A 26809-nucleotide genomic window follows, 5' to 3' on the forward strand; every position below is an offset into this window, starting at 1 on the left:
TGAAAGAGTGTCAGTTTTCAATCAGTAGCAGATCACAGCATAGACATTTGCACATGTGTCGTATAAAGTCGTATTAAGACACATTAATGGAAAGACATATTAACGAGGCTCTACTGTATTCGCATACACCTCATTATTATGCTACTGTTCCTTTTGAAATTTTCTTCCTTTCCAGCAATGCCAGCTACTACTAGCTCATTTTACAGCAAATGTTTGCAACTTAAATCTTAGAGCATGAGGTAGGTAACACAGTGCAGTCCAAGTTGACAGGGATGAAATGACACAGACTTATCTGTTCCCGTCTAGCTGCATTGTACTGTGTTATCATTAGGGGTGTGCAAATATTCGAACTTTCAAATATTTTTCTAATAGTGTTTGCAATTCGATTTGATTCGCACCGGAATTTTACTATTCGAAGTATTTGAACTTCCGGAGATAAATACAGTCATCGTCCAATTTTTCGGACTCTCTAGGGACTGCGAAATCGTCCAAAAAATCGGGCAGTCCGAAAAAACGAATTCTTGCTTCTTAATTCTACTCAAGCGGTCAAATCGCCACAGCCACATCCAAAATAGCTTTAATGCCTCCCAGTACACTCATCAGACATTTTGGTGCACGCCCAGGCTCTCATGAATACATTCAGTACCTGCCGCGAACCCCGATTAACTACCGTAATTACTCGAATCTAGGCCGACCCCGATTCTAAGCCGACCCCCCTAAAGTCCGAAGCCCAAAAAAAAAAAAAAAAACTTACCTCGAATGTAGGCCGGGTACAATTCACAAAGAGAAAACATTTTTCGAAAATATGAAGATGAAACAGAGCAGTTGGTTCATCATCAAGATGCCGCGCTCATTCCGAGTCGTCGTCGCTGATCTCTTTGTCACTGTCCTCAAACAGTGCGCAATCCTCGGTGCCATCAAGCGCATTTGATATGCCGCACTTCTTGAAAGAGCACACGATCAAAGTTCCTGGGATGTCGTCGCACGCTGCAGCCACCCAGCCTGCCAACTGAGACAGTGATGCCCGCTTGATGCGGCCCGTCGGCGTCAGCTGGTGGTCCCCGGTAAAAGCCATCCTCGTTGCGGCGCACGCGAAGAGCTTCTCCCGTTGGCCCCTCCAGCGACGAACATTCTTTTCGTCCATTCCAAAGTCCCGCCCGGCTTGTACGTTGGAGGACGACTCCACGGCTAGCACAACTTTCCTTTTATACGCCGCACTATAATGACTACACTCATTTGGCGCCATTGAGCTACGCCACACACAGCCCACTCGAAGCGAGACTCGAACTGACGAACAGCTCACCTCAACACTCGCCACAAAGATAAAAATGGTGGCCTCGCGTGCGTACTTAAGCCAGGTGTTGGCTCGGCTACTAACGGCTACAATACTGTCTAGGTGGCGCTAGTTTTGCAACACTTTTCTCAATGAAAAATGGCGCGTGTTTCAAAATCCTCGAATCTAAGCCGACCCCCTGGAGTTTGATACAAAGAAATTCCGAAAAAACCATCGGCCTAGATTCGAATAAATACGGTACGTGCCAACTGCCAATTGCAAATTTGCGTTTCGTGATGAGCGCCGCTGATACCAGCAAAGCACGGAATAGATTACGGATCTCTCACATAGAGCATTTGGAAATGATGACGCGGAACACAAATGCTGTGGCGGAAGAGCGTAACGACTCGTCTGGCTTTCCTTGATGCGTGTGCGCACGTAAACGATGCACACATGCATCGCCAAATCTCCACCAACACGCAACATTTGCTTCTGCGAGACGACTGTTCCTAGCTGTGCGCAGTACATCACCAACTAAGCTGAAGCCGCAACTGCCGGGCGCTTGCTGTACCGTACGCACGCGTTTAACATGAGTGTTCGTGATGCCCAACCCGTTCCTGACTGCACACGGGGGCGGCGATGGCGAGCTGCTTTTGTTCGTGAAGGCAACACGTCTGTGCGCGCACATAGCGGTCTCGCACAAAAAGGCAGCATGAACGGCGGCGCGACACGTTTGGGTTATACGTATACTACTGCGCGAGGCCATATGCACTACCGAGCAGTTACCTGAAGATGCTTATTCGTAAAGGCATCACCACACTGCGCCATGACAGTGGTCCCTTCAGATTTTCAATGTTTTACTGCATCACATTTTGTCATTGCGGCAAAGCCGCCTTTCAGATTCTGCTACAGCCACAATGGGATCAACTCGTGAAAGCACTGGTTCGAACCTACGACATGACAGACGCGACAGAGGTGGGGGCTTTAATTAACGGCATTTCAGACAAGAAATATGAACAGAAAGTGCGAAAAATCGGACGCAGAGGAGTTGCAGCATCCGATATTTCAGATGTTCTTGAGACATTGACCTCTATGGGGCAGATCAGGAACTCTGGACTCAAAGGGAGCGCGCCCTTGTCCGCCACATCAGTTGAGCCTCCACAGAAGTTGAAGGAGGAGGAGAGGTTGAGGAAATGTAAAGTGTTGTCGACACCTTATTGGTTGCACCAAATCATGCAAATAAATACAATTTGGCCTCTGCATTGCATTATTCTTGATAAGACAACTAGGGAACACCACCCCTCCAGCACTTCACCAACCTAGCCAAAAGAAATGCTTTCGTGTTGCTATCTCATAAGAATATGCTTAGGGATCCTCGGCAACTCTTTTTCTGTAATTTCGCTTTGAAGTACTAAAAAAAATATTCGACACTATTAAAAAAATATTCGATTTGATTTGCACTTACATTTTAATATTCGAATTCACTTCGCACTCAAAATTTTGCTATTTGCACAGCTGTAGTTATCATGAATCCCAATCAACTAGCCTGCCGATGTGCTTTAGCCAGTTTGAGCAGTAGTGCTCAGGAAATATAGAAAACCTGCAAAAGTTAATGTTCAAAAAAAGAAAGTACTAGAGTCAACTTCTGATTTTTCAGACTCCCCAGGGGCTGCAACATCGTCTGAAAAACCGGACAGTCGAAGAAAAAGAATTCATACTTTTTTACTTTGCTCAAGCGGTCAAATCACTGCAGCCACGTCTAAAATAGCGCTCAACGGTATTTGCTTAACTAAACCTTCCTTAACTACGCGCCAAACACCAATTGCAGATTTGCGACTCATGACGAGTGCTGCCAATACAAGCAAAGCATTGAAAAAATTACGACCTACTCACGCGGTTGCTATATTAATTAAGGAGCATTTCAAAACAATGATGTGGAACACAAAGGCCGTGGTGAGAGAGCGGACGACTCGTCCTGCTTTTCCCAATGTGCACTCGTATAAATGATGTGCTACTATACAAAAACCTCTGCCGCTTGATTCAAACGCAGCATTTCCTGCATTGTGGAGCCGATCGTTCCTAGTTGTGTACAGCATGTCGCCTAATAAGCTCCTGCCGTCTCTGCCAAGGTGCTTGCTGTACCATATGTGCACGCATTTGCTGTGAGTGCTCATCGTGCACACTCAGTCCCCTGATCACACATGGGCGCGATTTTGGTGAACTGTTTTTGTTCCTAAAAGTAAAGTGTCTGTGCGGTGCACTTAGTAGTCTCGCACAAAGAGGCATCAGTGAACAGTGGCATGACGAGTTTTGGGTGTCTATTAAAAGCACGCAGTACGCTTACAACTACACCAGGCCACATGCGCGACTGAGGAGTTAGCTAAAGATGCTTATCATAATAAATTAAATCATACTAGCACATTTGCTACCTGCTGCTATCACACCTCCATGCCTTTCCGGTGCTTGTCCATAAAGGCATCGCCACACTGCGCTGTGAAAGTGGCACCTTCAGGATCTCGGTATGCTTCACCCCATATAACCTTGGCTTTGAGGCAAAGGTGACTTAAGGAGTCCGTTACGGTCCCAAACAGAACAACTCACGAAAGCGCTGGTTCGAGACTGCGAGATGACTGACACGGCAGTGTTGGTGGATTCAATTAAGGCCATTTGGACCTGCAATTTGAGCAGAAAGGCCGAATAATCGGATGCCAAAGAGTTTCTGCGTCTGAATTTCAGACGTTCTCATACATTGACACTTTGAGACTTGTGGCAGCGCTGCAAAAGCGTCCAAATTTTCAGGCATGTCCAAAAAATCAGCAGTTGACTGTATACTTGAAACAGAAACAGCCATTCAGGCAATAGAAAGCGGACCAGAAGCAGAACGAGGCACTTGGGAAGTCTTTGTAAAGGCTGCATTTGTTTTTTCTGTGACATCATATGACAAATTTTAGACTGCACTATGTTTAGCCCTTGCTACCTCTGAGAGAAAAACCAATGAAGCTGTCACCTGGGGTCCTCATGGTCTTTCTGATGACTGCTGTCCCGGCGCTTCCCTCCTCCACTGCTGCTGCTTTCTTTGTCAGAGCTAGATGTTTCTGCAGCAGGTGCATGATCTTGATCACGCTTCATTGGTGGTGGTGTGTATCGGTCCTGCAGGGAAGACAGAATGGTTTATGTACAAGCTTTGGTGTCATGGACAAAAAGTTCCCTAGTAAACCATTGGCCTGGTGGAGCAGCAGCCAGGGCTAACTTACAAAATCAAGTATGCCCACCCATCACCGAAAGAAAGGACGTCTGACCAGACCATGTATGACAGCACTAATGCTTATGCAAGTACTGACGCTGACTGCTTCATGAAAACTGCCTCTGGATTTCCAATGCTTATCCGTGTAGGCATCGCACCAATGTTCTAATCATTAGTTGGCTGGCCTTAGCAACTGAAAATTCCAAACACCTTTTATAGCTAATATGGTTGAGAGCATGAAGCAAAAAGCATCTAGAAGGTGAAACTCCGATATTTGAGGCGACCGACTTCTGGGGAGCCACAACATGCTAGCGGCATCTGGTGGCAGACAAGGAAATTGCAGCCATTTCGGTTGCTAAGGGAACTGGTCCCTTGTGTTGCTCTCGTTTGGCCTCAGACACGGAGCATGGACACAGAGCGCGTTTAGCTGCGTGCACTTCTTGCTCCGGAGCCGCAAGCTCCTTGCTTAAGCGCGCAGAAATTGGCACAAGAACTAACTAACGTACCCGCTCAAGCGGAAGCCGGTGTCATCTGCTCAAAAATGCCGCCGAAGAAAGCATGTGCCGGTGTGCACACCCAGCTTGTCTGGACATTCTTTTTTGTTTGTTTGTTTATTTGCTCCGTGCCGCAAGGCATCGCCAGCTGGCCTTCATGAGCACATGCTATTTTTGTGACGTTACCTGATCGCCCGTGGACACACGTTCTAATAGGTGTTTCACCTCCTAAGTGTTTCTTGCTTAAAAGTTGAAAAACTTGAAAAGTTGAAATACTCCGGCAGCACCCGTCCTTGTGTCACCTTCAATCGTCCTGTGTTCGCGCCGTTTTTTCAATCTTTTTTTCAATTTTTAAGATATGTACCAACTAGCCCGCCTTTTGCCGCTTCTCCAGTTTTTTGCTGCGTGGTTGAGAGGCACAGTCAACTTTTACATGACAAAAAGTGATAGCAGAGCATTGCATTCCATTCCACTGCTAAACTGCGTTTTTATTGCAATAGCTATTATACTGACACTGTGCGAATAGTAAATTTTAGGCTCAAAGCAAATTTGAAGTGAACAGTGCCTTGGTCAAATAACTTCGAATCCAATTCGAATAGTATATGTCACATACTATAAAGAAAAATGAGCATATTTGTCATGGCCCAACCAACCTGCACAATATTTTATAAAACTGAAACAAGGCCTGTGTAAATGTCATTCATTTTGGTTCAAAGGGAAGTGGAAGCAACTTTGAATAGTAGCAAGATTTGACTTTCAGCAGAATGCAAGTGATAATCTGTCAAATACATCGCGTTTTAAAATTGACTATACTTAAAGCATATGAGCCGGTATAACAAGCTTTTAAACTTAAAAAACAATGAATCGATGGGAGGGTAATATGTTCATTTAACCTTGAAGTGGGGCTTCGCGGCAGTGCGGATTTCCCCTGGGTATGTGTCTTCACTGTAGAGTACCCCTCCACTGCAGTGAAACCACCTTTACAGTGAAGTTACATGCGGTTTGTATATCTATTCGTTTGTTTCGAATACTTCGAAATTTCGAATAATTTAAGTTCGTGTTGAACTGAATTCAAATACTGTAATATTTGTTCGAATATTCACAGTGCTCGAATATTCGCACATGCCTACTCCAGATGCATTTTCGCCATCGACGTCAGCATCACCGAGAGGTTCCGTATAAAGTTCAATTGCGATAACATTGCCCCGTGCGTTGAAAGTTCTATGTGCAAGTGAAAGGATGCAAGGACAGGCGACGATTGCAGATAAATTGCACCGGCCATCTTTTGTTGTCACATGAAGGGCCCATCGGGGTCTCAGAGGGAAGGCTGTGCGGCTTCGGCAGGAACTGCGTACTTTGGCCAGCCGAGCGCGATCGCGTGCATGCCACCTTGACAGGGCCTTTGTACACCTTTGTACACGCTGTGTTCTGCTGTGTTTGCGTTGACGCAATAGACAGCACAAAGGTGGCTCCGCTTGCTGCAGCAGTCGCATTTCCTTATGCCAGTGTTTTGTTGAGTTACGCCAGGTCGGATGCTAAAAGAGTTACCTGCAAGCCTTATAACATTTCAATTTGTTGCTATTGCGTTCCTTGCTTTGCTCTTGCAGCAAAACTGAGAGTCTTATTGCTGTTTACCATCTAAGTTTCCATGCGAAAGGATGCCTGCAAAAGATTGACTCTCTCTCGCCCAATGTTTACGCGGCTTTCGTATCGCGAAAAATGGCAAAAAAATCGTTTTTCTGAAAATCAAATTTTCAGTTTCTGGAACCCTTTTTCTATCTGATTCCAAAATATCTACACTGAAAACCACCCAGAAGTGCTTCGAAAATTTTGTTTTGCCCTCCGAGGTGGCTAGAATTACTGTTGAAATCGCAAAAAAACAGCGATCTCCAAAAAACTGTAGCTCCGCGATGGCGCGACCGCGAACCAACTTCTTGGGCTTGTCGGAAAGGGCATTTCTCCGTGTTCAAATTCCCCGCTTCAGTGGGCTCCTCCATTCAGAAAGAAGCGCACAAAAAGCAAACACTTGAGAGTCGTTCCGAGGCCTCCGATTGGCCGCGTCCGCCATCTTGCCCCAGCTCGCCTCGCCATTGGTCCGATGCTCGGTGCGGGAGATCGTCGTCTGCCGATTGCGCGTCGCAAGTTCACGGCTGTCGAGAATCGCGCTACGGCTGTTCACGGCTCGACGATCACTTAGAATATAATTACGCTTTAGTTTGGAGCTGCAAGGGGAAGTTCGATCTGATTACGATGGTGCGCCGCGCTCCTAGCGAACATCGCAAACGCGCGTCTCGGACCGACTCTCTAGCGTCGACTTCAGCGTCGGATTCGCGGTTAGATGTTTTGATTTCTGCGTATCAGCACTTCTGACATGGTGACGAAGGCCATCGCGGGACAACTTTGTACTCACGACCACGCATTACGCACTTCGAAGGAACGGGCATCACGGCCTGCGCACCTACTGCTCGGAGTCGTCACTAGGCCTAACGCCGCTCACGGCGCCGTTTAGCGAGACGAACCTCGAACCTTGCGGGCAAGAACAACGCGCTAGCGTACCCGCGGCGAAGAAGCACATCGCTCGCCGGCACTTCGGAGCCGCGGATGGGCATTTTGTGCATCGGCAGTGAACTCCACAGCCAAGCTCGTCAGACCCCACGGCCACGAACTGCTTGGAGCAGCGGTAGCAATTTCGCGCGTTGGCACCCGAAAATGCGAGACCAAGTATACTGCGCGCAGATTTTTCGTCATCGTAGCTTCGCATTCGCGCGTCGTCACCGAACGCCGCCGCCAAGCCTCTCACGCGCCGGCTCCACGGACCCCGCGGCCGAGCACTTCGCGGTCAGAGTGCTGTCAATAAAGCACTAGCGATGTAATTTAGACGTGCTTGGAGCCGTGCTTGGTATCGCCGCAGGCGTTTATGAATGTTCTGAAACAATGAAAGCCTCGTAGACTAGCGTTGCCGCGGTCGGCCGAATGATAATACGTTTCATACGCGAGAGTGGCAAAAGAACGTGTATGAAGCAGGGGGTCGAATTTTTATCTGCCCGACTCGCGTCATTGAATAAACTGCTCAAAAATCCCTGTGCCACTAACGTCATGGCCATAACTGTTTGTTATTTGGAACGAAGGCATCGGCTATCATGGTGTGAGCCATTTTCTGTCACAACAAACCTCTCTCTCTTTATAAAAATTATTCAATGACTAATTGTAAACAATAAGCAAGACTTAATTATGCTAATGACAGCATAAATACAAGAAATGTGTAACTCTTTCAGTATATGGCCTTATTAGATAGCAATATCTTCTTTTCTGTCATGTCTATCACACCACACCTTCAACAGAGAACTTGGTTTGAAATCCATTCTGGTTTTTTGTAGATCAAAAAAAGAAGAAGGTTATGAAAAAAGAACAAAGGCACACTGGAGAAAGGCCACATGTCCAAGAAGTGAAACATCATAAAAAAAAAGCCAAAGATCACAATCTTTAGGTGTTTTAGAGAAGGCCAAACTTTAAACGCAGTTTTCTCGATACTGTTTTTTTGGCATGTTGCTCAGCTTGTGGAGCAGATATCTTGGCAACTACTGCACAGATTTTGATTCCGTTTTTTTCCTTTTCATCCTTGAAGTCTTGTTGACAGGATGACATTATTCTTTACCTTGCTTAGGGCCTAGTTTTTTTTTGTATGTGATAATTAGTGCATGAGAAGTTCTGATGCAATACATGAAGCTGATGGGGATGTTATTTGTAAAAAAACTAAAAGGAATAGACAATTTTTAATAATGTCATCCTGTGTATTCTTTTGAGTAAAGATCAAAACCACTTCGACCTTCCTGGCATGTTTTGTTACAATGCTAGTCTTTTCACCAGCAGAGTATATCATCAGATTATGTAACATAGTGTAATTTGAAAACTACTTGAGATATCGCAATGAAACTTGATATATAGCTATTCGAGACACTCTTCAGTGCGCCTGCCAAATTTCATTACTGTAGGTCAACAAACAAAACAGTTTTTTTCGATCGCCACCTCCCCCCTTAACAATCATTCATTTGTCATGGAGAGACATGGTGCATGTATGCAACGCTTGAAGAATTCGTGAAATCAAAACTACAGCTCTAAGTTACTTTGCTAAAACAGGAAAAAACGATACAATGTTTTCAATAGAGCCTAAATTATGAAATGAAAATAGCTTGTTTCATAGTGGATTTCATTAAATCGAGGTTCATTATAGTATCAAGATTTGACAGTATATTTAAAACTACTCAAAATGTACCCAATGCACTAAGGTTTCAAGATTATCACAATGTGGCTTGCAGCCACTGCTGAATGTTTACCAATGCCTCAGTGGTTGGCAATAACATGTGACCACGATTTTTTGATGATATAAAAGGTGTTCTGATTCCATATACTCAAAGCCGTACTCGACTTGGCACGCATTTTGAATCGGTCACATTCCAGTGATGGTATAAGTCATCATTTGTAGCACTTTCAAGAAACTGATGCGCTATACCATTTTTCCAAGTTAGAAACTATCGAATAAAGCCCGAACTCCTTCAAAAGGCTTGCAAGATCCCATTACTAAACCATTTTCTTACTTTTGAGTCTGGAGGTGAAAGGAAGCGTGACTGCTGGCTGCCCTTTGACTGCTGCTGGGCACTCTTCTGTGCATGACTGCTCCCACTGCTTTCCCATGACCTCTGAGAAGATTCCTGCATAGAAGACGCACAGATGTTTCTAGTTATCACACTAAGCAAAGAATCAAGTAAATCCTTCAGTCAAGCAAAACACCATAAAAAGCACATACTGACACAGGTCATTGAGCGATTTATAAGCAGGGAGAGGGCACGAGCATACAGGTCATTGAGCGATTTATAAGCAGGGAGAGGGCACGAGCATATGTGAAAAATGTTTATTGCCTAAATTATAAGGGTCACAACGCCTTCGTGCACTGTGATCGAACCCCAGGTAATCAAAGGTAGAAAAAGACATGGTACTCTTCCACCCCGCAGGGCCTTTGTGCGCTGCGGGGTAGAAGAGTACCATGTCCTTTTCTGGCCATGCTCGTAGGGTAAGCCTTGCGCAATCTGTCTCCACAGGTTTAAAGGGACCCTAAACCACCCAAAGGTCGCAGTTTAGTTGTGGTGTTGCAGCTACGCACGAGTATACAACGAACCCGTAGCCGCGAGAATTTTTTGAAATGGTGCTGTAACAGTAGAGTTACATTCGTTTGATGGTCGAAATGTGGCCCTCATTTCACTCTTTCCTTCACTACATTCCGTACGTCAGCTGGTCTCTCCTCCTCACCATGTGCCAAGTAACATGACCACGAAGAGCAGGGGACACGCGTACCTGCTAGCAGACAAACAGGGTTCTTGTTCAACTGATTGATGGCATCTGCTCCTCATGACACCACCAGACCACCCTAGTGACATCACAAGGAGCTGGCGATACCGGAAAGGCCCAGAGAGGAGCACGGGATTGTTTTTATTTTACCGCGCATCCGTGGCACGTAGTACTGCCTCATTTGGCATTGTTAATTGTGACAGCATACGCGTGTTTACTTGAAATGTATAAAAATATCGCATGTGGTTTAGGAGACCTTTAAGGGGGGACTCTGCTCTTAAAAATTTTTCTTTATTTCTTGATCGATTTTGTTTAAACAAGGCAACCTTATGTATATTTGTGTGCTGATTTCAAATATCCAATTACTTTTCTACTATAATGAGTAGTTTTTAAAATACAAAATATTTCACGTGCCTATTGGGGAGCAGGATTATTTCTAAATTGAATGCGTTACAAAGTAAATCAGCATATCACAATAATCTGCAATGGGAACAGTGTGCAGTGCAACAAAAATGGATGTTCTAAACCCATTTGAACAAAAGTTATGGTATGTTGAACATACGTGAGTGAGTCAACTTTAAGCTGGAATTGCACTCGTGAATGTTGAACATATCATAACTTTTGTTCTCATAGTGCTAGAACATCCATTTTTGTTGCACTGCACACAGTTATGATTCCAGATTATCCTGATATGCTGATTTACTTTGTAACTAACTCAGTTTAGAAATCATCTTGCTCCACAAAAGACACATGAAATATTTTGTATTTTAAAAACTACACCTCATACAAGAAAAGCAATTACATATTTAAAATTGGCACACAAATATACATAAACTCAGGAAGTTTAATCAAAATCGATCAAGAAATAAAAAACATTTTTTCAAGTGCCATGTCCCCCCTTAAGGTACATGCTGACTGTAATACTGAATCAATGGTAGGTAAATTTCTGCACATAGAGAGCTCACAGCTTTGCATCTTGCTTGCATTTTTTCAAGCATCATTCACTCTTTCACAATTTCAATAACATGCCACCAAAGCACTGCAAGCCCCTGCTTTCGTCCAGTGTTAGTCCGTGGCTCAATGTACTGTTCCAGGCAGTGTGTAGATAATGCCACGAGCTTTTCATTATCTGTCATTCATTCTTTTCATTTTAATCTGTCATTATCACACATTTTACATGAGGAAGAAAGCGATCAAATCATACGTCACGCCCCCACTCCCGAAACAGAAGTTCAGGGGAGAACGGACGTTTGAAGTGATGAAAATGTCGCCGAACAAGGAATTTCACTGAAATTAACGTTTTAACAAGAAGAGTTGTCAAGGCAGCAACTGCTTTGTTGAACTAGGAATGTTGCCGAAGCAAACATTTCGACAACAGGACTTGTCTATTTCAGGGCAGCAAAAGCAGTTGCTGCCTGAGCAAAGACAAGTCCTATTATCGAAACACTGGCTCCAGCGACATTCCTTCTTCAACAACCTTTCCCCTTCCTCAATGTTACTTTGTCCTACCATGAATCACACGGCAGTTTTGCCATGTGCCACACTAACACATCTGCAACATCTCTTGAACAAAAGCCAGCTGCACAAATCCCCCATGCAGCCCATCTCTCAAAATACTCAGTGGTTCAGGCCAAGACGAACCCAGCTTGTCATCTATTCCACCCACCACATACCTTTCATTCATGAAGCGGTGAATTCAACTTAACAAACTAAAGTAAGAAACATGATTAGGCCGTAAAAAGATAACATGCTACGTGACACCAACAGGCAGAAAAAGAGTGTTCCACACTCGCCGCCATGGCTGCGATCGGCGCTGACTAACACTCCTAGGTTTAAATGCACATATATACCCCATAAAGTGGATGGGAAGATGACCGCCGCCATAGCTCAGTGGTAGAGCATCGGACGCGTTGTTTGAAGGTCGCAGGTTCGGTCCCTGTCGGCGGCAAGTTATCTTTTAGTCCACTTTACTTTCTTCACATTTATATAATAATTACTACAAATAGCATCCCCTATACTATCCGTGATATTATTGTCTGTTAGTTTTCATTAATATTGTGACCCACCACATAGTAGCATAGCAGCAATACTACTAATGTTTCAGATTCAGAAGAATAATGGCAAACCCAATATCATGCCCTTCTGCACAGCATATGTTTGACATTTTACAATTACCTGGGCATCAGCCATGGATAATAATTAAACACCGATAAATATTTTATTGTCACTCCCAAGTAACCACAAAGCTTCCTTCATGCAGTCATTGATTCCTCCAATCAGACATTTTCAACCATTCACTCAACTCAACATCAATGTTGAGGGGGTCCGCTCTATGTACGGCTGGTGCAGAAGCCTAGCTCCGGTCCCAGCCGCAAATAGTCGTACCGTGTCAACGTCCCCTTCCCGTAGCGCGCGTCATCGCAGCTACGACGGGTTCGGGCGAATAAGGCAACAGGCTAGAACAATAAACAACACTTTATTGCTACGTTAGCAATAACGCGTAAATGTCGCGTAGAGGGATAGTCCGCTCTCGTAGAAAAACAAAGGGTATGGCTTACACCTTCGGTCGATGATCGGCTCGCGGGTCTCGGGGCGGTGAGATGTTCCTTCGTAGGTCAGCAGGGCACGAGAGAGCGTCTCCCGGCCTGGTCGGCAGTTTTGTTCACCTCCCGTGTCCCTCCCCACCGCGAGGGTTGATTCCCTCGCAGGGCGAGTTCCCTTTCCCGTGAGCCGGGATGCGAGGATTAGCGCGAGGAGTAGCGGGAAAGAAGGGGTTGTCCGGAAAGGGCGACTGTGCTCCTCTCCTAGTGGTTCCTTCGCTCCCGCTGTCAGTTCCCGATCGCGCCTGCCTTAAGGAAAGGAAATGGGCGCGCGTGCTCTCCCACATCCTCCTCCCCTTAAGAAAGCCCTCGGACGACAGAGACTGCACCATGAGGTAATATTTTGTTATTCCTCATCGAGAAAGGCTAGGACGGATCGGTCCAGGTCCGTGCCCTCCTGCGGTCGGCCCTCTGCCGTGGGTGTCGCCGGTGCCCCCACTGGCGTCGCCGCTGCCTCCGAAGTAGCCACCACTGGCCTCGTTACGGTCTTCGCTGCCGTGCCACCTTGCGTCATGGCTTCCCCAGTCGTCGCCTCCGCCGTCACTGCTGCGGTAGGTCTGGCCTGCTCCTGCAGCCCCGTGGTCCGGACCGCGTCTCCTTGGGTCCCGCCTCTCTGGTCGTTGGTGGTGATTGAGAGGAGCGAGTCAGCGAGGCGTTTCATTCCAGGCGGCCTCTCCAGCATGGTTCGGGCTCCTCCGGTCTGGCGGGGCTCGGGGTTTTCGGCGTGCTGCGCCGTGGCCTTGAGGGAGCATAGGCCATCGGGGTGTCCACACAACCCTGGCACGTCCTGGTGGCTGCGGCCCCCAGGCAGCTGGCTCTCCCAGTTGGGTTGGCATTGGTCTTCGGGCCCCTTGTGTGGAGGCCGGGCGGTGAGGCGATGGGGTAGCGTGGAAGTGGCGGCGTGATGTACCGGTCGATCTCCAGTCAGGCGTCCATGCCGATGCTTGCCGGTGGTGGTGGGGCTGCGACAACGACGACGTAATGTGGGTGTGGGCTCGCCGTGAGGAGACGGTCTCCTCTCCGAGCCGTCCCGGCGGCACCTATTTCCCTTTTGCTTATCCAACATGCAGAGTTGTCTCCGCCTGTTTCGCAAGAAGTACCGCGGCTCGGGGCTCTTCACTCGGTTTCGAGCGTTCCCAGCCGCCGGCCGCGGCTCGGAGGGGGACTGATAGTCGTCCCCATGCTCCTCCCGTGACACGTAACGTTTCAAGTCGCATACGTGCACTGGTCCGCCGCTCGGTTTGCCTTTCATGTTCGCGAGCCGATAAACAAGCGAGGAAACCTTCTCTCGCACTCGGTACGGCCCGGACCATTTCGGTGCCAGCGAGGCTGCAAACTGTTTGCTAGCGTCGCTAAGAACATGATGGCGTCGCAGCACCAGATCGCCCACTTCGTAGTGTACGTTCCGATGCGAGCGGTCGTACTGCGCCTTCTGTTGTGCCCTAGCAGTGCCGAGATTACTGCGTGCTTTACGTAAGACTTCCGCTAGCTTCTCGCGCAACTGCGCTGCGTATTCAGCTCGTGCTGATGACGCCACTGGCACTCCACTGCGATCCGCGAGTACAGTCTCCATCGGATTCGGCAGTTCTCTTCCCAGGTTTAGAAAAGAAGGCGCATACCCAGTCGAGCGGTTCACAGTCGATCGCAACGCAAACCCGATCTCTGGAAGGTAGGTATCCCAGTCCTTGTGCCTTTCAGAGAACGCGACAAGCATGTGCTTGACGTTGCGATTAACTCGTTCCGTGGGGTTCGACTGAGCATGGTAGGTGGTTGTTTTCTTGTGCTTAATGCCAAGCGCGGCGCACGTGTCAACAAACACCTTCGCAGTAAAATAAGACGCGTTGTCTGTTATCAACTGCTCAGGGAAACCAAACCTGGTGAAAACCTCCATCAACTTATCCAAGATCACACGAGCCGTCAGCTTTCTAAGGGGGAAAAGTTCTACCCACTTGGTGAAGTGATCCGTGACCACCAGCAAGAATTTGTTTCTGCTAGGAGTTGTGGGGTACGGTCCCATTACGTCACATGCCGCGATTTGCCAGGGAGTCTGGCTGTTGATCGGCTGCATGAGGCCGGGCGGTCGTCCGCCTCGGGGCTTGACGCTTTGGCACACGTGGCATGAACGGGCGTAACGAATCACATCCCGCTTCATGCCTGGCCAGGTAGCGAGGCGACACAACTTAGCATAAGTCTTAGGGCCGCTCGCATGCCCAGCAATGCACGAGTCATGAAAGTAGCGAAGCAGTGCTCCTCTCAACTTGCGCGGTATAACGACCTTGAATGACTCACTTGTGTCATCGTCGGATGGGATGTACCTCAGCAGGACGCCATCAGAATCCAGCAGATAAGAATCCAACGCGCTCACAGCATTACCAGCTGTTGCCGAGCGCTCCGCACCGACAGCAATACCAGCTGCTCCCGTGTGCGCGGTGGCCTCGCCACCCGGCTCCCGGAGCCCGTCGAACACCTTTCGACAAAACGGATCTTTCTGCTGAGCTTCTAACAGCTCCCTTCTGCTGAAAACAATCCCCGCGCTAACAACAGCCTCTACGTGGTTCACGCTCGTGCCTTGAACTGACGTTTGTTCTACTGTTTCCGTTAGCGCTACTTCGAGTGTCTCGCTCACAGTCCGTTCCGGGTCAGTCTCGTGACGGACTGGAGCACGCGATAGTGCGTCGGCCGCGGCATTGTTCTTGCCCTTGCGGTAGCGTACGGTGAAGTCGTAACGCTGCAGAAGCAATGCCCAACGAGCCAGGCGGCCGCTTGGTTCGTTCAAGCGCCTCAACCACGTGAGCGCCATGTGGTCCGTCTCAATAACAAACGCCACTCCGTCGATGTAATAGTCAAACTTACGGAGAGCGAAAACTATCGCGAGACACTCTTTCTCTGTTACCGAGTAGTTCCTCTCCGCCGGCGTTAACGAACGGCTCGCGAACGCAATCGGTCGGAGGGCACCTCCATGCTCCTGAAGCAAAATTGCTCCTAAGCCCAGGTCGCTTGCGTCTGTTTGAATCACAAACTCCCTGTTCAAATCGGGTAGCTGCAGTTCAGCCGTGTTAGCCAGCAACTTAGTGAGGCGACGCAGTGCGGCCTCCTGCTCTTGACCCCAAGCCCAACGCTCGCCTTTCCTCAAGAGCTTTGTCAAAGGCGCCTGCACTGTCGCGCAGTCTGGAATGAATTGGCGATAGAAGTTCGCCATGCCCAGAAAGCGCCTCAGCTCGCCGATGTCTTTCGGCGACGGATAGCTGACTATCGCTTCCAGCTTACCCTTATTCGGCAAAATGCGACCCTCGTCAAGCGTGAATCCCAACAATGTTATTCGGGTCGCCGCTATCTGAGCTTTGTTCGGGTTCAGAGTGATGCCCGCAGACCTCAGCCTTTCTAGAACGTCTCTTAAGTGGCGCAAGTGCTCATCGAACGTTTTCGAGTAAACCACTATGTCGTCTAGATATGCGAGGGCGTGCTGCCACTTTGCATCTCCCAGAACTTGGTCCATTAGCCTCTGATAAGTAGCGGGAGCCCCCACCAAGCCAAAAGACATTCTCCTGAATTGAAAAAGTCCCCTGTGGCATGTGAAAGCTGACTTCTCTCTGTCCCGCTCGTCCATTTCGACCTGAAAATATCCGCGACTAGCATCGAGCGTCGTAAAGTACTTCGCCCCGCCTAGGTTGGATACTAACGATGAAACGGATGGAAGAGGGTATGCGTCCTTCTTCGTAACCTCATTCAGCCTGCGATAGTCTACACAAAGGCGATATGTATCATCCTTCTTTGGAACTAGAACCACCGGGAAACCCCATGGGCTGTTTGACCTTTCGACCACGCCTGTGTCGATGAGTTCGTCCAAGGCGGCGTCAAGTGCTTTCCGCTTAGCCAAGCTAATCGGTCGGGGATTGCATTTCCAAGGTCGTGCGTCACCCGTGTCGATTGTGTGCTTGACCAGCGTAGTGCGGCCCGGGCGGTCAGTGAAAATCGCGTCGTACTCGTACAACAGCGACGACAGCTGCACCTTTTCCCTTTCTGGCATGCTGTGTGCATCTGCCAAAAGCGGGTGCACTGACCTTCCCTGTACCGCGGCACATTGTTCTGGCGGGGTTACTCGCTTACTCCGCGCGCTTTCCTCCTCTCTCACTCGCGCTGCTCCCTGCGATTGGCATGCAGTTGTCAATGCGGGTGCTTTCGAGAAAAGCTTTAGCGCGTCGCCGTCGCGCTCTCGGTAACCCCCTCTTGCAATGTCAATGACAATCCCTGACTTGGCGAGAAAGTCTCGACCCAGGATTAGAGGCATTGACAACCCGGGAAGATGGACAAAGCGTTGTCGCCTCACGCGTCTTTCCCAGCGGATCACAAGTCTAGCCGCACCGCTCGATTGCGCTGTGCCCGAAGCAAGGCGGAACGTGGTGTTGCTTTGTCTCAAGCGGATATTGTTCTCGCAGAGATGGTGCAACACCTCGTCCCCAAATAATGAAGCGCTTGCCCCAGTATCCAAAAGTGCTACAAACTTCTTTCGAGCTATCGTTAACTCGATTAACGGTGCGGGCGAGTCTACGGCATTACCTGCGCGACAGACTGTAGGTGCTAGTGATCCGAGCGCATCGGTAGGACTACTGATCGCCGCGCGGTGCCCGACGTGGTTCACCGGCGGCGTCGTCCGTTTCCCGAACCGCGCGTTCGCTCTTGAACCGGCGTGCGGCCGCATTCGCGGGCGATGTGCCCCGGTGCGCCGCACTGGTAGCAAGGACCGCGGAAACCGCGCCGGCCCGGGCGCTCGTCGCCACGATCCGGCGGGCCTCGCTCCGCGTTGCGCCGCTCGTCTGGGCTCGTCTCGACCACGTGCTCCTGCCGCGGAACGTCACGTGCAGGCGCAGCACGGGCCGTACGAAGCGCGTAAGCGTAGGGGTCCAAAGCGCGGTCTGACAGTTCCCAACCGCGCGGTACGTGCTCATCAGCGAACGATGCTGACGCGTTACCCCTAAACGCCTCTGAACTGACCGCGCCACCGTTCCACGCGCAGCGAGGCTCGAGTGACTGCGCTGCGGGTGGAGGCGGGCGGTACGCTCGCGCCGCGAGGATGTCCCCTTGTATGCGCTTCGCTTCGGCGGCGAGCTCTTCTAGGTCTGCGAACTTGCATCCCCTGAAGTGAGCCGCAAAAGTCGGGTGCGCTTGCCGTGTAACGCGCTCGACTTTCTCCGCGTTGGTGGCGAGAGGGTTAGCGAGGCGATACAGTTCGTCCATCGCCCGTACGTACTCCAGCAAGGATTCGTCCGGATGCTGGGTGCGTAGCTCCAACTCCCTCCTCAAACGCCACTCGTAATTCGCCGGAAGGAATTCGTCGCGGAAGCTCTCGCGGAACTCTTCTAGCGTGCGGGCGCGATGTCCGGTCAGTCGGAACCATCGGGCCGCTTGCTCTGTCAGCGACACCGGGACCACACGCGCGAGAAGTTCGGCGTCGGGAAGCCCCATTGCTTGCTGATAGTAGAGCAGTCGGTCGAGGTACTCATTCGCACTCCTGCAGTCGTGGTACCCGCTGTAGGTAGGCATGTCTACCTTGACACGTGGTCCCGCACTTTGCGAAGGAGGCTGCGCTGTGTTTTGCAACGCGCTGGCTAAGCTCTGCATAACTGACAGCGCATTCTGCAAGAGTACCTCGCTCGAGGGCACACTATTGCCCGAAGACGCGACCACATCTGCGGCTTGTGCCGAAGCAACATGTGGTGGCATCTCGCTGTTCGCGTCGCGAGGTGACGGGGTGCCCGGCGTGGCGCTCTCCGTCGTAGGCCTAAACCCTCCTAACGCGGTCGCTGCAACACCTTGGTTGTCCCGCGTGAAACAACCAAAATTTCCGCTGTCGGAAAGTCCAAACAATGCCCCCGCGTTAGCCATAGGATCGACATTCTGCGACGCGACATCAGACAACATGAACAAATCCTGGAATTCAGACATGCCCGTTGTCCTACGTTGACGGAGCGTCGGTAGTCGCTCGCGTCCACAAAACTAGCCGCGTTGCCAAATTCGTTAACGTTGGGCGCCAGATGAGGGGGTCCGCTCTATGTACGGCTGGTGCAGAAGCCTAGCTCCGGTCCCAGCCGCAAATAGTCGTACCGTGTCAACGTCCCCTTCCCGTAGCGCGCGTCATCGCAGCTACGACGGGTTCGGGCGAATAAGGCAACAGGCTAGAACAATAAACAACACTTTATTGCTACGTTAGCAATAACGCGTAAATGTCGCGTAGAGGGATAGTCCGCTCTCGTAGAAAAACAAAGGGTATGGCTTACACCTTCGGTCGATGATCGGCTCGCGGGTCTCGGGGCGGTGAGATGTTCCTTCGTAGGTCAGCAGGGCACGAGAGAGCGTCTCCCGGCCTGGTCGGCAGTTTTGTTCACCTCCCGTGTCCCTCCCCACCGCGAGGGTTGATTCCCTCGCAGGGCGAGTTCCCTTTCCCGTGAGCCGGGATGCGAGGATTAGCGCGAGGAGTAGCGGGAAAGAAGGGGTTGTCCGGAAAGGGCGACTGTGCTCCTCTCCTAGTGGTTCCTTCGCTCCCGCTGTCAGTTCCCGATCGCGCCTGCCTTAAGGAAAGGAAATGGGCGCGCGTGCTCTCCCACAATGTTGTGCCAGTCCTCGCACTTTCCACACTATTGCAAATAGCCAAATACACCATATATGAAAGTAATGTGTAGGTTTAATCATAGCTTTCATTTATGAAGCGGTGAATTCAACTTAACTAAAGTACGAAACATGGTTAGGCCGATTGGTGTATGTTCAGTCTATGCATCTGGTCTCTTTTGCCGCATCCATTCCATGGCTATTCTTCATTATGAGTAAAATTCGCAATACCTGTGAGGCAAGCTTCCCCAATAATAAGTAATTTTCAGCACAGAGTGCGCACATGAATTTCACCGCGAACCACACACTGCAGCAAACCTTACCATTAAAGGCCAACTCCGGCGATTTTTTGGCCATGTCAAAGTAATGGTGCTTTTATGTTCCTGAGACGCTCCTGTTACGGGCCTGATAGCAGAAATACTCGGCAAATTGGAGAATAATTTTAAATAAGCAAAAAAGCGCAACACCGAAACCGAAACCCAACCGAGTGTACTGCCTACGTATGACGTAGACGTTGTTACGAACGAACCGGAAGTCGTGCAAGGCATGCCGGTCACGCCGGCGCGGAGTATGAAAACTGTGATAGCCGGGACGAACAGCGAAGCACCGGCCATACCAACGCTGTCTGTCGCCTTGTGCACAGCAGACACTCGCTGTAGCGGCTGAAGCGCCGAAGTTAGCGGTGCCCTCGGCTGCGTCACTTCCGCCGCCTTCCCAATACTGACGTCACAGGCGCAATGTTGCCAATAATTGTGGGAAGCCAGGAGGGCGTTTGCAGACAATCTGTAAAATTCATTTGCAAACAATCTGCGCATGTCTCGAGCCTGTAATTTGGCATAAATGACGGAAACGTGCAAAGGAACGTACCCAGCGAATTTCACTGAGATCCATCGACCTAGAAAAATCGCCGGAGTTGGCCTTTAAAGCTCCCATTCACTCTGTCGAGCATAAAGAACCCACTGCCTGTCAGAATGTATAGCTTAGCTATAAGCATAAACTCCTCCGTCACCAAGTCACCATGAAGCGCTACCATTTACAACAAGCCCAAGTGACAATTACGATGAGATGGAAGACTTGGCCCCGTTCCTGCAGTTTCTGTAACACCCATCACTTTTTCCACAAATGCTTTAATTGAAATAATGTTGAACCCCTCAATAATGAAAATGCCGGGGAAGCGACTTTTGTTCGTTCTTGTACGAAATTCTTTGTTGCAAAAATAGAAAAATATGCACACTAATTACTTCTCACAACCAAAATTTATTTAAAGAGGTCGCTGATCTTGCTCTGTTTCACGTTACTTTGAAGGAGCTTGATGGAAGGAGCCTGTGTGCCGTTCTGAAGTGCCGCCTTTATGCTGTCTTTCGATTTGAGAATTGTAGACAGCGAGCTGCATGGTATGCAGACCTCCTCTGCAATATCTGCCTTTTTTCTGCCTTTGGAGCTGCGGCAATAATCCTAGACTTCTCGTGAAGCGTCATCAAGCAGTTAGGAAATGAGGAAAGCAGTTAGGGAGACGCGCGACAGTAAGCAGTTAGGGCAGTCTACAGCGTGTCTGTCGGCATGACGTCACTTCGTGGGTGCCATCACTTGAAACGTCGTGTGCCAACGTAGTTGCAAACAGAGGCATTAGCAAAAACTATTATCAGCGAAAAAAAAAACAAGTCCTGTTGCTATCATCATCATCTGACCGAATGTAAACAGCAATGGTCGCACCGATGCTTGTTGGCGGAAACTATGTGCTCAACTTGTTGAATGAGCGGTGCTGCAATTTTTGAACTTCTGAGTTCCCAACTAGCTCTTGGGTTGAAAAAAATGTTGTGTTGCGAATCACTACCTGAAACTTTTGTTATTGGGGGAGTGCTTTTTAAAACCTCTTTGCTGTCAAGAGGGAGAAAATGCATTGAACTCTATGGACGTTCACTGGGGACGCCAGATTTCTTCGTTGCCATGAAAATTTCGTTCTTGAGGGCTTTCGTTATTGAAGAGTTCAACTGTATATGGTCAGAAGAGCATACCTGAGAATTTTGCGCAGCCCAAGATTTGCCGTAGTTAGGTGCCCGCGGATCACCATAGGGGACAGCATGTCGTCCACCCTCAGGGTGATCAGATGAGCCAGCTGTTGCACCAGGCCCTGGTGCCGACCACTCCAATGGTACCAAAGGGATGGAAGACTCTGAACTTCGCTCATGGTCTGGTGCACGATGTGAGGTCTCTGCCAGAGATAGTGATAAGTATATCATCACCCTCTTACCGCATCAAAGATGATTTTTAGGATACTACCGATCATATACAAGGCGCTGCACCAACAGCAAAAGACAAACAAGCAGCACACAGTAAATGTCTCCGGTTTAACGTAAAGCTCTTGCTCAAGTTTGACCAAACAAACCAAAACAGGTATGCTAGTATCTACACCTGGATTAAACCAAAGGAAGATGACGTGCTACAAAAATTCTCGTACAGAAATGAAAACACACACTTCACAAACTAGCACACTAGCTTTGCCCTATTAATGGCAACAGGCAATCAGGTGGTCACAATGGTGAACCTGCTTTTTATCACCACTATTTGAAGGTACCCTCTCCATATTAGGCTAGCAGAGAGAAGGAAAGCAAGAAATGAAAGCACAGTGCAAGGGACCTCAAAGTTGAGGACAAGCGAGGAGGAGGAGAGGAGTGCGGCAGGTGATCCTGCAGACAGCCTGAGGGCAGCCAGCAGCAAAGGAACAAGCACAATTCCACTGAACAATAGGTAAGTGTTCAAAACCAACACCCAAGTCAGCGTAGCAAAGCCAATTCCACTCCTGGGGCCCTTCTCCAGACTACCACCAGAATGCTGCTGCATGGAGGTACCCGAAAAGCAGAAGAAAAAAAAAAAGGAAGGGGAAAACAAACAAGACCGGAAGGGCTGAGGCAAGGGGGAGCTGGACAGCAGAATAGCACGAGGCGGTTACGATGAGGCAACGTTACTGCTTGGACAACGTGAGACGTCCTCACCCTCTGTGTTATTAACACTGTCCAGCCAGGATGCAACCATGGTGCACAATTTCCACTTGGACTTGGGTATGCCTTCCTTCACTGGAGTGGAGGGAGAAGGTACGTACGTAACAAGAACAAAAAAAAAAAAATAAAAAGGAAAACAAAAAAAGCAGGGTGAAGAAGAAGACGCGCACAACCTTAATGAGCAGTGCATCTGACACCAGAATAGCTATATTTGATTATAGTTTGACCAGTCTCCTAAGCATATGCAAGATCTTGAAATCTGACAAAGAACAAATTACAAATGTGAGATGGCGCAAGCAAATATGAATTTAATATTTCTTAGTGCAAAATAAAATAAAATGTCTCCTCTCCAATAGCCCATCTCTCACGCAAAGGTTTGGCTACTTTTACTTGTTCTTTGTTAAATTTCTGTCAGTAGCAATCAGGACAATAAGCAACAAAATACATTGATAGAAAAAAAAAGTTTCAGAAAGAAGTGCTTGTAACCCCTTGCTGCATTAATTTTTATTTTCTTGAGAAAAAGTTAGACAAGACATTCATTAGGCCATCATTACACAAGCAAACCTCACCTACCAAAAATTTTAAAAAGAACCTTATGGTTGTGAACTTATTAGATGAAAGTGTCAAGTGTCATATATGATGCACCATGCAGTTATGTATATGACTACAAAAAAAGACATTTGAATAAAATCAAACTTTGCAAAAATTTCCCCAAGTTATAAGACATTTAAAACATTAACATAAAAACTGTCTATCTTTACAGCTTGAATTATTTCTTCTTAAGAATTTGATAATGCTATCCTAAATAAACTAAATGATGCCTCAATATCTCAGTCGCATCCCTTGATGTGCACCCTCTGATGTGGAATTTTGTCTTGCATAGTTCTAAGGAGTTTCACCCATGTAGAAGTAATGCCTGTTAATTCCTCCGAGAGCTCTATTTTGCTGCTGCTATCATTCCCCCCTGGTAAATGACATGGCTCAATGTCTTGTTTATCATTTTAAACACTGCTGGTATCCACTATCTTCTATGCAGGAAAAAATAATAGTAGTATGATCTATAACAATCTATAATTCTACAAAATCACGGTTTGCCACCAAATTTGCTCTCACTCAACGAAACTCATCATCCTTTGCAAAGTTATACCCCTATGCATGCTGTATCGTAGTACAGCAATTATCGTTTTCCCACAGAGTTACCCAAAGATCTCTGCTGTAAAAAATATTACAGTAGAATGGTAAAGGGCAGATGAATGTCCTGGTTTTGTTAGTGTTGTTGGTCTTTTTTTTTAACTGCCATAAGTGCAAGTATTATAAGGAATTATGCATATCCTACATACTGTGGCAGCCCACAATACATGACACACTGCAGAAAGCTAGGTATTCAGCATAGTTTGGAATTCAGAAAATTGTTGCCAGACAGACCAATAAATTTGTGTAAGCCAAGAAAATGCATGTGTGACACAAGCATATGCATGACAACAGCAGCAATATGATAGTGCAACCGAATGACTGATTTTTTCTTTTTTCTCCAGCAAAGAACAGTTATCCAATGAGTTATTGTCACAGCTGACTACCTAACTCACCAAGCCAAAACAAAAGCTTTCCAAAGAGGCACTGCAGTGGAGCCTGCATAGGTCGGCAAAAAATGTGGAGCTCACTCAGACTCACTCATGAAATATATTTTGCCCTTAGAGCTCACTCGGACTCAGACTCACGAAAATTTTCATCAGCCGGACTCACTCGGACTCAAACTCACCAAAATATTACTCACTCAGACACATGGCTCTATCTGAGTCTGAGTGAGTCGACTCATGAGTCCGTTAGCGTATAATTAGCTTTTTCGACTATGGCGTCTATGCTCTTTAAGACCAATATCTCGAAGAATTGGTGCTCTATTTGGCGCCTTTTGATCTTGTACCTTCAGTATGCGTTATCAGTGGTTGCAATCTAGTAAGGACATTTTTATTGAAAGAGATGACTCACACGAGATATTTTTACCAAGACCTTCCTGGAAGTCAAAGAGCTTGCGGAAGGGAGGGGGGTCACGGCACCTGCCCCCCTCCGTAACTCACGCCTCTGATAAATAAATATTGAGCTGGCGTATGAACACTAGTGCTTTGAAGTATGTGTGAGTCGATGGTAGTATAAACTTGAGCCCACATAAAGCTGATAGTAATGCTGAAGTTGTGTAGATAGAACTATAGGTCGGCAAAAGAGTGGGGAGCTCACTCAGACTCACTCAAGAAATATATTTTGCGCTTAGGGCTCACTCGGACTCAGACTCACCGAAATATACCACAAACGGACTCACTCGGACTCAGACTCACTAAAATTTTTCTCAACCGGACCTCTAGGACTCACACTCACCAAAATATTACTCCTCCGGACTCACTCAGACTCAGACTCATGGCTCAATCTGAGTCTGAGTGAGTGGACTCATGAGTGAGTTTGCCGACCTATGAATGGAGGTGACGTGGTTTTTCACCGGGAATGTTTTGCTACAAAATGGGGCACCAAAAATCATAATAGATGGCCAAGAAACTATATTCATGGCACTGCTTTTAGAAAATGTCTAGGTGAACATCATCACAAGATGAAACCCCACAATCCCCAAAGGAATGGACTAACAAAACCCTAAACACACCCGTTAGAGGAGCGCTGCAACACCTTTCCGAGTAATCATCGAATGACCTCACTATAGGAGTTTATTGGCTCATGAATCTTCTGTTGCAAAACATTTTCGAATCCTTCAAGTATAAGCACAGTTACAGGGATTTGCCGCAGGCTCCAAGCGTTTCCTCGCCTTTCGTCTTGACAAGCGCACTAGAAGCTACACAGGGAGGGATGACAAGGGTGCAGAAAGCTACATCAGCATGCGCCAGGCAGCCACGGTACCTACACAGTGCAAGAAGCACAACTGTCATGCTAAAGCATGGCCAAGCTTCCGAGAACCTGGTGCACACAGGCTTTGTACTGTGTCAGCTTGACCAACAAATAATAGCCAAATACAAATACCTCCTCTAGCTAGCCTGAAAGTGGCGGCTGTGCAAGCTCTCTGCATGGCTAAATGCAGAGCCATCCCACACTCCCCATCTCACAGGTAATCCGCGGCAGGTGTAAAGGCTAGATGAGACATCTGGTTGGTGGCTTCAAGTATTCAATCTTCCCACATGCCTACTATTCACAAGTGAAGTGAAAGGCCCCTATGTGCTACCACGAAACTTGCTGATTATTGCTGAACAATAGGACTGGTTTACATTGCTATATGTGCATTCACTTATCACACGTGCTGCCACTGCGCTCCTGTGACATTTCCTGCGCGAGCTTTGTGCGAGTTTACTCAGCATGGCTGCAAGCATGTACCATTTTCATTCATTGAACAAAAGTGTGCAGTTTTCTTTCTAACTTCTTGTGCAATACAAACAGATTTCTTCGCAATGTAAAAAGCCCGCTTGGTACATTACAAATGCCCAGAGTATTAGGCTAATGCGGCAGATACAATCATGGTCGCAATGGAGGGACATTGTTTATGACTAGAGACCGGTTTTTAGGCAAATGCCTATTTTGTTCCTTGGACTCCTATCGCGCCATTTTGATATATGAGCATGAATTAGAGGTTAAGAAGGGCTTTTATAGTGTTTTTATAGTGCCTATAAATGCCTATTTTTGGCATTCGTGCCTAAATGCTTATAAATGCCTATAAATGCCTATTTTCAAAATTGGCGCTTATATGAATGCTATTTAGCCTCAAGTTTCGCTCCCGGGTGCTGTTTGAGACCGTTATTCATGTTACCGCATAAGATTGACTGTTGGGAACTATGGGGGTTGAACCTAGTCCTCTAGTTCAACCAACTCTAGTCCTCTAGTTCAACTATCCAACAACCGCTAGCAGCAGTGAAGCGGGACATGTCGGCGAGCATTCGCCGCCACGCCGACATGGGCCGAGCCGTTGGCGAATGCGGAGAGCCGTCAGTGGAAAGCAAAAAAGAGTGAAGAGCAAAAAAAAAAAGACAGAAAATTGTGATGTGCATGCAGCTTTTGTTTTGTTTGTAATTTACTTTTTAAAGTGTTCACTGCAGTAGCATAGCCAGAAATATTTTTCAGGCAGGGGACGGTGGGACAACTATACTATGTATATATGTGCGTGCGTGTATATACACATGCGCAAACCTGAAAAGTTTCTGGGGGAGGCGGGAAAGGTTTACACCCCCCCCCCCCCCACGCCTGGCTACGCCAGTGGAGAAAGTGGC

General features: G+C 47.9%; 1 protein-coding gene across 4 annotated transcripts in view; it reads right to left on the reverse strand.

Moving 5' to 3' along the window:
- Positions 1 to 26809, reverse strand: part of LOC119403119 (protein virilizer homolog) — a 288697-nt gene that overhangs the window by 216913 nt on the left and 44975 nt on the right. For 3 of the 4 annotated variants that reach the window (XM_049418020.1, XM_049418012.1, XM_049418008.1), the window contains exons 6-9: positions 22551 to 22631; positions 21573 to 21769; positions 9607 to 9720; positions 4281 to 4423 (exon numbers count right to left, since the gene is read on the reverse strand). In XM_049418020.1, coding sequence (XP_049273977.1) covers positions 4281 to 4423; positions 9607 to 9720; positions 21573 to 21769; positions 22551 to 22631 — 535 coding nt within the window. The remainder of the gene's footprint in view (positions 1 to 4280; positions 4424 to 9606; positions 9721 to 21572; positions 21770 to 22550; positions 22632 to 26809) is intronic. The other variant, XM_049418016.1, reaches the window with a different exon arrangement.

This window comes from Rhipicephalus sanguineus, chromosome 1 (assembly GCF_013339695.2).
Source record: "Rhipicephalus sanguineus isolate Rsan-2018 chromosome 1, BIME_Rsan_1.4, whole genome shotgun sequence".
In the NCBI taxonomy this organism is placed as follows: domain Eukaryota; kingdom Metazoa; phylum Arthropoda; class Arachnida; order Ixodida; family Ixodidae; genus Rhipicephalus; species Rhipicephalus sanguineus.